This window comes from Otolemur garnettii, unplaced genomic scaffold (assembly GCF_000181295.1).
Source record: "Otolemur garnettii isolate 467f Iridium unplaced genomic scaffold, OtoGar3 scaffold00027, whole genome shotgun sequence".
NCBI classification, from domain to species: Eukaryota; Metazoa; Chordata; class Mammalia; order Primates; family Galagidae; genus Otolemur; species Otolemur garnettii.
This window is the reverse complement of record NW_003852422.1, coordinates 15,975,890-15,988,629: the sequence shown is the minus strand read 5'-3', so window position 1 is coordinate 15,988,629 and position 12,740 is coordinate 15,975,890. Positions and strand designations below refer to the sequence as shown.

Below are 12,740 nucleotides of genomic sequence, written 5' to 3'. Positions count from 1 at the left end.
AAAAAAAAAAAAAAAAAAATAGATGAGTGTTTGCTATACTAATGGGTCCAGGGAGGAAGCTTTCTGGGCAGAAGGATAGCCTGGTGGCATTTGAAGCACTGATAGATACCACCAGTGCAACTGGGGTATAGTGAGTTTCAGCAGCTGAAGCTGGGGGCAGCGGGATATATCAGACTATGTTAGGTTTGGTCCTCATCCTCACAGTAGTGGGGGTGCAATCAAAGGGCTTTAAGCAGGACATAGATAGGAGCAGATGTGCATTTGGAAACAAGTATAGTCACATGCCACATAACAATGACATTTCAGTCGTTGTTCAGACTACATATATGACAGTGGTCCCATAAGGTTATAATACCCTACTTTTACCGTACCTTTTCTATATTGAGATACACAGCTGCTTCCCACTGTGCTACAGTTGCCTACAGTGTTCAGTATGGTAGCATGCTGTTCAGGTTGTAGCCTAGGAGCAGAGGCTGTACCACATGGCCTGGGTGTGTCATAGCCCATGCCATTTAGGTTTGTCTAAGCACATTCCGTGATGTTCTTTCAGTGATGAAATCACCTTCTGACGCATCTCTCAGAATGTGTCCCCATCATTAAGTGACATGCAGCTATACTAGTGTGGCATGGAGAATGGATCAGAAGAGGTATGTGTGGGTGTCAGAGGCCCATTAGACTCTCACAGAGGCCTGTTGGTGACCTGATGAGAGTGGTAACAGGGCATAGATATGAGTATGGATGGAGAGAATAAATTCCAGAAATGTTTAAAAGGTAGAATGTATCAAATAAATGAGTAGAGGGTGGTTCCAATGGTGGGGCCGACAGTAATGCCATTTATTAAGAGAAGGATCACTAGCCCCTGAAAACCTTTTGAGAAATTCAGTTCAGTTTTGACATGTTGATTTTGAGGTACCTTTAAAGTCACCCAAGCGGATGTCAGGTAGGCAGCTAGAAATCTCAGTATTGGGAGTGGCTAGCACAATGGAACAATGCTAGTATTTGAAGGTTCAGGTAGAGGAGAAGGAAGAGGCAGGAAAACAAAAGGAAGTGGTTGAAAGTAGATGGCATACCATCCTGGCAGCCAGGGACAGAGGGTTTGGAGAAATGGTCATCTGTGTTGAAAGCTGCCAGAAGGTCAAACAAGGTGAGGATTGGCAGTTGCTGTTGGATTTAGTGAGCGTGGCGACTGATGGCGTAGGTCCAAGGATGAATGTAGGTGGCAAAGAAGGGGAGAAGCCTGGGGCAGAAGCTCTTTGGAGAAGAGCTACAAAGGAGAGAGAGTGAGTGCGAGCCTGGAGGAGGATGTGAGGGGGAGGAATGTTTAGAACCGGAGAGTCCTAACTGAGGGGAAGAAGGGGGAGAGCAGTAGTTCAGCTTTCCCTGCATATCAGGGTCACCTGGCCAGCTGCTTAGGAAACATGGACAGTAGTCTACCCCTCCTGCTGACTCAGTTGGCCTGGGATGGAGGCCATTATGCAACATGTCAGAGGCTTCCCAGATGGTTTGAGTGTGCAAGCAGTGTTGAGAACCAATGGTGTTCTCAAACAGTGGTCCCCAGACCAGCAGCTTCACCATCCCCTGGGGAGCTGTCTGAAATCCAGGCCTCAGACAGGACCAGCTGATTCTCGTGCACGTGGATGTTTGAGAGCTACTGCCATAAAGAACAGTCTGTACACCCTACAGAACCACTTGGCACATCCCTATTTGGGCTTTCTGCGTATCTTCAGCCCTGCTTTTCCTGGCCTTGTGTATTTTAAACCGTATTTAAACTGTTTAAAACGGCATTTTAAACTGTATTCAATACTCTAAAATTAGAGTCCATAACCCTACATTCTACATTTTAACCCTAAAAGATTAAATTTGGATATTTGAGGAAAATGGTGTTGTCCAGAGCCGCACCATCTGGACCCTGGCTCCAGACTCAATTCAAAAGGATGTTTGGGAAAGCTGGTGGGGTAAGCTGCTAGGTGGCTAGGATGGGATCTAACCTGCCCAATGTCACTTCTTCTGAAACACTAAAACTATAATAAGGAGATTTTTAAAAGTCATCAGTTACTCCAAGATAAGTCCAGGAAAGGAAATAAGGTCAGCCAGAAACTGGAGGCCAGCAATGGGGGACCCGTAACCAGCATGACCTGAGAAAGCCCAAACCCTCATGGCCGTGTGGGAAGCTGCGGAACAACTCTTCACTCTTTGTGCTGCAGAATCCTCAAAGAATCAGCAGGGCTGGGTGTCCCTGGACCTGGAGGTGAAGGGCAGGGAGGGCTAAACTAGATTAGATCCCCAGCTCTCCTGCCTCCTCCACCCCAGGTCTGTCTCTCCCAGGAAGTTTCGTTTACTCCCTGAAGAGGTAAACAGGTGGTGTTTGGAGTAAAGGCTGCTGGCCTGGGGGAGGTTGAGGGTCCCACCCTGTAAATGATTTTACATCGCAGAAGTGAGGGGTGGAGGCCCTCATGTGTAAGTGAGCAGGATGCCACGTGTGGCCTGGGGGTGGCCATGGACTAGAGACTGAGGAAGGAGCAGTTTCAGTTCCAGACTGTGTTGCTGAAACACTAGACGGTCCAAGTTGTGGAAGGAAGTCACTGGAGAGGTAGAGGTGCAGGAATTGGGACAGCAGAGTGTTCCATGGGCCATGCCCCTGGCTCTTCAAATCACCTAGACAATGGCAGGGGTCGTGACAAGAAGCCTGCGGCAGGTAGCAAAGTGCAGCGCCTCCCTGGAGTCCCGTAGTACTAGGCACTGCTGTAACCTCTGTAGCCTCTGGGAGGATGGCAGATGTTTGGGCTGACAAGTGAGCCCCAGCCTGACAGGGCGTTGGGACGTGGGCAGGTGTTGCTTTCCTTTTTGGTCCCCAGGAGTTGGCGAGCGTGTCAGGCAGCTGTGAGCAAGAAGAGCCTGTGTTTCAGTACGTGCCCCCCAGGAGGGAGCAAGGGAAGCCCCGTGGATCTCCACTCAAGGTCAGAGGTGGACTAGGTCAGCTTACACCTCGTCCTCGGAGCTAATGTACCTAGTGATTGATACTGTAGTAACTTGGGTGACCCTTCCACCTGTGTGCTTCACCAAATATTTGTTGTTTATCTTTTAAAACACTTTTGGAAAATTTAGCCATCCTTGCTGGTAAAGTTTTTGTTCACTCTTGATGTAATTTTCAGATGCAGAGTGGCCTCATGGTTAAGCACTGTGGTACTCTGAAGCTTCCAGTGAAGCTGCCTTTGGTCTTGGGGCTAAAAGAGAGTTCTAGATGAATTTACACTATGTGTGGATCAGGGTTAGAACGCTGGCGCCCTGCTCTAGACTGTGTCTGTGACTAGCCTGCAGCAGCAGGCTCTGGTGGTTGAACTAGGGTGGCCGAACCCTTAGGGTCTAAGGTGCTGGAAAATCCCAGACCAGGTAAGTAGAGCGTCCTTGAGGTCTTAGCAAGGCAGGTCCCACAATGGCTCTGTGTTTCCCTCCCCTTTCTCCCACTTACGGAGAGATGATATATAAAGGTTCTTTCTTGGGACAAAAGTTGAAATACTACCTAGTTTTATACCTTGCATGATTAGTTTCGTGTCCTAAAATTGCATCTTTTTTCCAAATGTTATAAGGGCATCTCCAGCTTTGTGCTGGGAATATTCTGCCATTGTTTCTCATTGTGGTTTGTCCTTTTCCATTGCAGCTCTATTACCAGGTGTTAAACTTTGCCATGATCGTGTCTTCTGCACTCATGATATGGAAAGGCCTGATCGTGCTCACTGGCAGCGAGAGCCCCATCGTGGTGGTGCTGAGGTGGGTCCTGCAGGCTGCCCGCTGGCCTGGGGAGCAGTGTGGCTGATAACCCACATGACAACCAAGATTCAAGATTTTAATTGGATAAATCATTAGAGTCTTCTTTATTGATAGCTGTCTTGAGAATGCCTCATTTTTTCCCTGGATTTTCTTGAAAAATCTTACTTTTTTTAGCAGACATTTTAGAGCTTTAGTCATATTAATGCTAGTGTACTTAATCCACTTAAAAGATTTTAGTGATATGGCATTAATGCATTATTTGTGTACAAATTTATTTAAACACAACTAATTTTAAAATGTTTTTTGGTTTTCTTTGTACCAAAAAAGGCAGGGACTGTGTGTTTCCAGCACCTCGCATTGTGTGCAGTACTTTTCCAAGCTTCTTCACTAATACTGGTGTAAATGGATGCAGTCTTCTTGGGACTGTTATGCTTATCTGTGTACAATAAGTGCAGCATGTTCATATTAGAAAAGTTAACACTAGAGTTAACTTCATGCAGCCATAAAGTCATCCAAGGAGAAACACTCAGCAGTGAATTTGAAATCAAATGACTGTGTTTGGGAGCCAGTAGGTGCCTCAGGATGCTCTCTGTCCTGTGTCCTTAGGTCACTGAATCTGACTGTTGGTGGGACCATGTCCCTTTGTTTTCTGGGTGGAATGGGTGGGCTATAGCAATAACTTGGGCAGAGCCATAGCTGACCAGTCCAGCAGTTGAGGCCAGACAAGGGGCACTTGGCTCCCAAACTATTGCCCTTTCCCTCTGCTGGCCCTGATGCCACATTATGGGGCCACAGCCACGATCCCTACTGCACCAGGGTACCCTCATGTGACTGGCCAAGGGGCATTCTTCTAGAGATACAGCCTGAGAATAGCATAACTCACAGCAGAGCCGAGGGGACCTCCCATTTACTGGTGGTCACCCTGTACTTGGGGAGGCCCCTGGAATCCAGGTAGATAGATTAGGAAGGAGAAGGGGCCAATGCCCATTGATTCCAGACGCCTTAGCCTTGCTGCAGCAGTGACAGCTCACTCTTACATAGTTTGTGTGGTTATACTTCCTGGTAAGATCTCATTTTTTTTATTAAATCATAACTGTATACATTAATGCATTTATGGAGTACAATGTGCTGATTTTATATACAATTTGGAATGCTTACATCAAACTGGATAACCTAGCCTTCACCTCACTTACTGTGTTAAGACATTTATACTCTACATTTAATAGATTTGACATGTACCCTTGCAATATGCACCATAGGTGTGGTGCCACCAATTACCCTCCCTCCGTCCAACCTACCCCCTTTCCCTCCCCTCCTCTTCCTCTTCTCTCCTTCATCCTGGGCCATAGTTATGTTTTATCTTTCATATGAAAGTGTGGGTGATTATATATTGGTTTCATAATAGTACTGAGCACATTGGGTAAGATCTCATTTAAAGGAAGGATTTTGAGCCTTTTTAAAAAGAAGGGATTTAAAACCTTGAGTTTAGAGGTAATGAGGCTCAGCGAGGCCAAGCTGTGAGCATCTCTCAGTCACTCTCTATTCACACTGGATCTGAGCTGTGCTGGCTCCTCTTCTCAGATCACACAGTCGCACAGACCCTGCCCACAGAGGTGTTGTGAAATTGCTGTACTTTAGGGGATTTTTAAAAAGACAATCCTACACAGTGCTAAGGCAATTTGGTTTGTCAGCATAAACCGTTTACATCCCCGAGGGATGTTTGGCCTTGGGGGAACCCCTGGCCCATCGGAAGGCAAGTGGAAGTTGGCATCAGTGAAGCACTGGAAAGAACTGCTGTCCTGATGGGACACAAATGTGACCCCGACGCCAAACTTGAGCACCCTCTTCTCGCCTCCATGGTCTTTTCCTCACTGCAGTCCCTTAGCTGTTCCTGTGAACCAAGAGGGTTTTCCATCAACATCTTCAGGAATTTTGTTGAAGGAGTGAAGGTAAAGCCATAGACGAAGAAGCAGTTATCTTAGTGCTTTAGCTGTTGTGCATTAAAAGAAAGCAAGGCCCTGAAGCAATTCTGTTTTATTTTCCGGAGAAGACAAAATGAAATTTGATTTCAGGGGACAGAAAAGCCCCAAGCTTGTTTTTGCTCAGATGTTTTCTCTTTCTTTCCCTCTTAGTTCTCTTTCTAGCCCTTTCTGCATTTCTATTCAGATTTCTTATTTTTGATCGCTGGATCCATTACTGGCCTTAGAGACACTAGTTTCACCTAAACGTAAACCTATCGGTGGGCACTTAGTGGCAGGCTGCTTTTCTTTTTGCTGACCTTAGTGTCTGCTGAGACATTTAAAGTGTGCCAGGGTGGGAGGGCAGAGAGGGCCACAGTTTCCTTTAAAGCTCACTCGGCTTCAGTAGCCCGGATCTTTCTCTCTCCTTTCTGTTCAGCAGCCGTTACTCATCCTCATTGAACAGCCCCATAAGCCATATTCTTAGGCCTCCTTATTTTCTCATGCATTAAAACAGAGCTTGAGCATTACACAATGAATTCTATTTATTAAATGTCAGCTTCCAGTAGATTATGATTTACTTTGAATCCGTGAGTTTAAGTTGGTGTCATGTGGAATTATCTATTGACCACCACATCAAAACCAATTAGTATCTGTTAGCATTGGGCTCGTGTGGAGTATGTACAAAGGATGATGCTGCAGGAGGCATGTTTCGTCTCAACTCTCAGCTTGGCTCTATAAACGTTTGTTGCTCATTCCTTAAACAAGTATTAGAGTATCCTAAGCCCTGGGGATATGCTATAAAACGAAAAGAATCACCCTTTCAAGGGTGTCCGACCTTTTTCCTTGTCTGCCACACATTAGAAGAAGAGTTATCTTGGGCCACACATTAAATACACAAACACAAACGAAAGCTAATGAGCAAAAGAAAAAGTCCGTGCAGACTTTTCATGATGTCTGACAGCACAGATGAGCAAAACACACTGTCAAATCATCAGCATGCAGCCGATGGGCTGCAGGTTGGACACCCCTGCTAGAGTATTAACCACTTGTAAGAGTCTGCAGTTCTGAATGAAAATAACGGTGTATAGAGAGTGCCAAAACATCTATACACATTTTTAAGAAAGGTAAAAACGAAACTGTATTAAAAGTGTAATGTTCAATATATACTGATAACAAAAGATGAATACAGGTCAAATTGAGCTCCTCTTGTAGTTGCAGAAGTCAAACATGACTTGAGTATTACAAATTTAATAGTTTTTTCCTTTCTTAAAGTGTGTATACATTTTTTTTTGCACACCCTGTATTTGTAGAAGGAGGACTTTATTAAAAGCTACAAATTGGCAGCTTTTACTTCAGAGGCCTCATTATTCTTGGTTCTTTTTCTACCTAATACTGACTGCAGAGGGGCCTTCCAGTGCCTGTTCGATGCTTAATTCCGAGTAGAAATCATTTCCTTTCTCCCCAGTCGTTATTATGTTGGGTGGGCAGAAGGAAACCACTGGGGCTTATTGATAGCTCTGGAGACTTACTTGACTGTTGAGAAGAGTTTCAGCTCTAACTTCTCTGTTTGTTCTCGGCACCTTTTGGACGCAGGGTAACGCTAACATTGACTTTGTGTTTCTTTCTAGTGGCAGCATGGAGCCGGCCTTTCACAGGGGAGACCTTCTGTTTCTCACAAATTTCCGGGAAGACCCCATTAGAGCTGGTGAAATAGTGGTTTTTAAAGTTGAAGGACGAGACATTCCGATAGTTCACAGAGTAATCAAAGTTCATGAAAAGTAAAGAAGCTTTGTTTCTTTTTGTTTTTGTTTTTTGCAAGTTTTTGGATGATAGTATTAATGGTTAATTAGAAAGTAATACAAGCAATGGTTTGTGTTCCTAGTTCTGCTGTTTACTAACTGGGTGACTTTGGATCAGCCACTTAACTCATTCTATAGGACAGGAGTGAGAATATTTTACCCCCAACAATTTATAGGATGATTATGAGAATTAAGTGAACTAATGTTTACTAAAGCACTTTAAAAATTTAAATCATCACAAACGTAAGACAGGATATATTATAACATGTTAGTTATTTGAAGGAGCTTGAGCTTGAAGGAAAATCCCATTGTAACAGAGGATTATATCAATATGAAAATTGTTTTCTGAGATGGAGGAAAGCTAGCTGTCTCTGTCACGTTGGCCAAAGTGGCCTTCTCAGCAGTAATATTCCATGCTTTGGTCATGGCTTATCCTGCATTAATTTCCCTCCCTTCCCAACAGTCTTTCTTGTCCCTTAAATAACAATGATGACTTACTTATTAAGATCCTTTCCTTGGAACCAGAAATGTTTATTTCTAGCTCAAATATATAAAGTTCCCATGAGAGTATTTTGCATGATTAGCAAATATGTTACATTTCATATACTTGGTTATTTACTTATCTTTATGCAGCTTAGGGTAGATTTTTACCTGCATGTGTTGCAGAATTAAAATTAGATGTTAATAATGGAGCATTCCTCACTCCGTCTGTGGCAAGCGTGTGTATTTGGAGACACCTGGCATTAGATTCTCATTGCATTCACTGCTTCCCCAAAAGTGTTCCCCAAAGGTATTGAAACTTAAAACATTCATTTCATTGCACTCTAAACATGAGACAATCCAGTTGCAGTTTGTGTTGGTACACTGGTACTGCACTGGTGGTTACTTGATGTCTACTTAACTTGCTAAGGAAGAAGCATGCTTGGTCATATGTGACAGCGTCACCTGATTGAGAAATAATTTTTAAAGGTGATAAATTGTTCAGAGTTGAGAAAATATGACTTTTTGCCGTGATTTTCATGAATTATGAGAATATCCCAGGATTTTTATCCTCTTTATTTCCTTTATAACTATGGCTACAAACCAGCTTGCTTTTTTTGATGTGGTTTCAAATATTTGGGGGCTCTTAGTATTTTATCTCATTATCATAGTGTTTTTGTTCATTTGTCTTATTGAAAGAAGAGCTTCTGTCTTGTTCTATAATGGTACAATATTGTGCTTATAGTGTCAGGCTATCTGAGCTCCTGTTTAGAATGCTTAAAATTAATCCCACATGTCTTTTTAATGTGCTGGTTTGATGCCATTTGTGATTCTTGTTTCCTTGCACACTTGACTTTATACCACTGTGCTCAGAGGTGAAGGAAATAATGTATTAACCCATTCTGCATTGGCAAGGAAGGTAAGTTTGAGGACAGCTAAGAGCACACTTGCATTTAAATTACCTTGTGCTCAAATCTGTGTGATTTGGGACCAAATTTATATCTAGAGTGAAGAGGAATATCTGTGTGGACAAACTGGTCTGTGAGGACTGAGAAAGAATGAAAACAGTTTAAGTTCAGCACAGCTTATTAAACCAGCCTCATGTCCCAACTTCTGACCTATTCTGACTTGAGGTGACAACTGAAGTGAGCCTAGAAAAATCTCCTTGTCAGCAACATTTTGGGGTATTCTGAATGTAGATTTGAAAGAATTGCATGGTGGTTATTCTCATAATTTTGCTCACTGATGAATGCCACTGATATTCTCATTTTAAGACTAAAATCTAAGTCAGGTACTAGCTTGTGCTTCCTTCCAAGAAGGCATGAGCTGACAAGTGGTTCTTTACTGCGTGTTATGCTGGAAGCTAATCAGTGCCCTTGTGCTTGGCCATGCTCTTTGGTTGTCAAGGTTACTTGTGTGTTTTAGAATTTAAGTCTACAAAACTGACATTAGATTTGTCAGATAACCATCAGTTGAATGGTTATCTGTAAGCCATCATCTTAGACCAGAGGAAGGTCAAATTATCTTTAACTGCTTTTCTAAGTGGTTTGACGGTAAAGTCTTGGGTAAACTATTATTTTTTTAATGATGCTATGCTGAAAATATTATTTAAGAGGACATTATTTTGCTTTCCAGAGATAATGGAGACATCAAATTTTTGACCAAAGGAGATAATAATGAAGTTGACGACAGAGGCTTATACAAAGAAGGCCAGAACTGGCTTGAAAAGAAAGATGTAGTGGGAAGAGCGAGAGGGTAAGAATGCACTTTTATATTTGATAGAAGGTTAAGAAACCAGAAAAGCAAAAGAAACCAGAAACAGAGAAACTAAATTTATAGGATAATAGAATTATGTGTTACAAATATGTCAGAAGAGTTCTAAGCAGATCTCATTTGTACTGTGAGGATAAATAAAACATTGAACTTCCTAAAGACATATTAATAAAATCTAAAACTGAATCTTCTTCAATTATCTCTAACTTGATGCTATTTAAAAATTAATCCTCACCTAGAGATTAGTCATCTGTGGATTTTAAATAACAATTACAAGAAATCCTCTTGGAGATAACCGCTACTTCTCATTTCAGTAAATGCTCTAGGCACTATCTGTGCCTTTACAGATGTGTGTGTATGCAAATATGATCTATGATGTCACCTAAAACAATTTCCTATTGTTCACCCACTAGGAAACTGGAAATAGCTTTCTTGTATCGAATCTACATCTATACCTTTTTAAATGGCTACATGCTCTTTTACTGAGAATTGTAGCTTATTTAACCAGTCCTCTTTGGATGGACATTTAGGTTAGTTCCTACTTTTATTGACTAAAAACAGTTCTGTGATAAGCCTTTTATATAATTGTTTCAGTAACGAGTTCTGCTTCTGATCGAAGTAGAGAAAATATCCTCTCCATTAAAAAAAGAAAAAACAAAAAAGGGACAGTGCCTGTGGCTCAAAGGAGTAGGGTGCTGGCCTCATATGCTAGAGTTGGTGGGTTCAAACCCAGTCCCAGCCAAAAACTGCAAAAAAAAAAAAAAGGAGGGGATTCTTTTCCTTCCTTGGTAACCATTTTTTATGTTTAACACTTGTCAGCATAATCATTGGCTGGTTTATGCACTGAACTTTCTCTCTCTGGGATCATAATCATACTTATGGTATTCACATTTGTATTCACGGCCCAATAAACTTGTTGGTTTCATCTGAAAAGCACTGTAAAATGAAAATGATGTTGTAATTTAAATGACAAATTAATCATCCGCGTACTTTGAAAGCGTCATCTAACAGCAGTTTTTATGTAGGCTATCTGAATGTTATTTCTCTTCTGAAAAAATAAGAACTGGATTTGTAAGTTGCCTATTCTGTTTAGTAGATCAATTAATTGTTATAAATTGTAGCAAGTGAAGACAAGTAGCACTACTCTCTCAAATCATGTGCTTAACAAAATTGTCCTGGCTGTCAGCTGTGATGGTTTTTACTAATAAAGCCATTAGACACGGGGGTGAATTTATCCTTACAGCCCCAGTCAGTATATCTCCTGTTAAGATCTGTTTCCTAAAACTGATTTATAGTGTTTTCAAATGCTGCCCTCATCATATTATAAACAATTTTTAAATTTCTTGTTCTTTATCCTACAATTTAGGTTTTTACCATATGTTGGTATGGTCACCATAATAATGAATGATTATCCAAAGTTCAAGGTAGGAATTTATGTGTGTCTGTATTTACTTTTTTAAATATTAGAGCTTATACTTGTATAGGTATAAAGATGTAATTTTCCTAAAATGTTTTGCCCTTAATTTTTCTGCAGCATATTTATAGTTAACTAGAAATTAAGATGATCATTATATTATCAACATTTAAATTAATTATTTAAAATAGGTACTTTCACCTTTTGTGTTCACAATGCATTCTAAAATGGTATTTATATAGTTGTTACTTTTTATGATGGAAAATTTCAAATGTGCAAAAAATTAGTATAATAAACCCAGTAATCTCTCAACTTTAACAACAGTGTATCTGCATATTTTTAAAAAATCACTTGAAAAACAATAGGAAATCTACTCAGGGTAAGCACTTCATTGGCTGTGTTTGTCAGGTGTTTGATACTTAGTCCAAAATTGTATTTTGGATTTTTAACTAAAATGTACCATTGAACAGCTAATTTGGAGAATGGGGCATGAAGGAAGAGGTCATCTTTTGATTTTGTTCTCAGCCACTATTGAACCGACTTCATCTGAATACATTTATAGACCAATTTCTTTGTAGGCCTCACAGTAATTTTCCACTGTGTTTTCTTTACAGTATGCTCTTTTGGCTGTAATGGGTGCATATGTGTTACTGAAACGTGAATCTTAAAATGAGCTGTAGTTCCTGAAACCAGACCGACATGAATTCTGTTGAAAAAGAGAAAAACTAATATATTTGAAATGTTCCACTTTCTGTATAAAAAGGAAACTGTGGAGATGTGTTTGTCTTGTCCAAATAAATGATTCATCAGTAAAGATGGTTTTCTTTTGTGGACTCTGATTTGAATCCGCCTGGTCTGTCTGCCAATTGTGCTAGACTCGGAGTATGAGGGTCTCTGCCACTTCAGGAAGCAGGCAGGTTGTCATGAGCCTGGCCTGCTGCTGGGACAATGTGCCGTTCACATGTAGAATGGTAACATCTGGGTTTCAAAAGTAAAATTCTTAATATAATGGCATTTCTAGGAGAAATAGGCCCTTAACAGGAGATGGTTTCTTATTAAAATGTCATCTGATCAATTAATAGAGCCTGACACCTTTCAGAAGGAAGGGATGCAATCTGGTTTGTTTTTGGAGCATGAAATATCTTGAGATGGTTTGTTAAATTTTTTGAAAATTGTTTAATCAGTTATAAAAATCATGCGTACTCCTTTGGAAAATCCCCAGATTCATCAGGATGACTGAAGGGTGCACACTGCGAAAACTACAAAAGGTCCCTTTCCTCAGTCTCCCCTTCCCATTTCCTAGGGAGCTCCACTGTGAGTTAGAGATTCGCACTAGCTCTAGTCCTGCATATAAAAGTCTCTTGTGCAAATGTTTGTCCAGCACTTTCACCACGTTTTCTTAGTTATTGTGTTAAGACATTTATATTCTACACTTAGTAGATTTAACATGTACCCTTGTATATCCAGCACTTTTATCCCAGCCACTGTCTGAGGTGCTGGTGGCACAAAGGCCCAGCCCTAAGGGGCTTACACTGGACTGGGAGG

General features: G+C 41.2%; 1 protein-coding gene across 1 annotated transcript in view; it reads left to right on the top strand.

Annotated features, from left to right (window-relative positions):
- Positions 1-12,011, top strand: part of SEC11C (SEC11 homolog C, signal peptidase complex subunit) — a 16,373-nt gene extending 4,362 nt beyond the window's left edge. The window contains exons 2-6 of the mRNA XM_003788426.3: positions 3,659-3,768; positions 7,358-7,507; positions 9,644-9,763; positions 11,148-11,205; positions 11,810-12,011. Of these exons, the coding sequence (XP_003788474.1) occupies positions 3,659-3,768; positions 7,358-7,507; positions 9,644-9,763; positions 11,148-11,205; positions 11,810-11,863 (492 nt within the window). The 3' untranslated portion in view covers positions 11,864-12,011. The remainder of the gene's footprint in view (positions 1-3,658; positions 3,769-7,357; positions 7,508-9,643; positions 9,764-11,147; positions 11,206-11,809) is intronic.
- Positions 12,012-12,740: the final 729 nt, after the last annotated feature.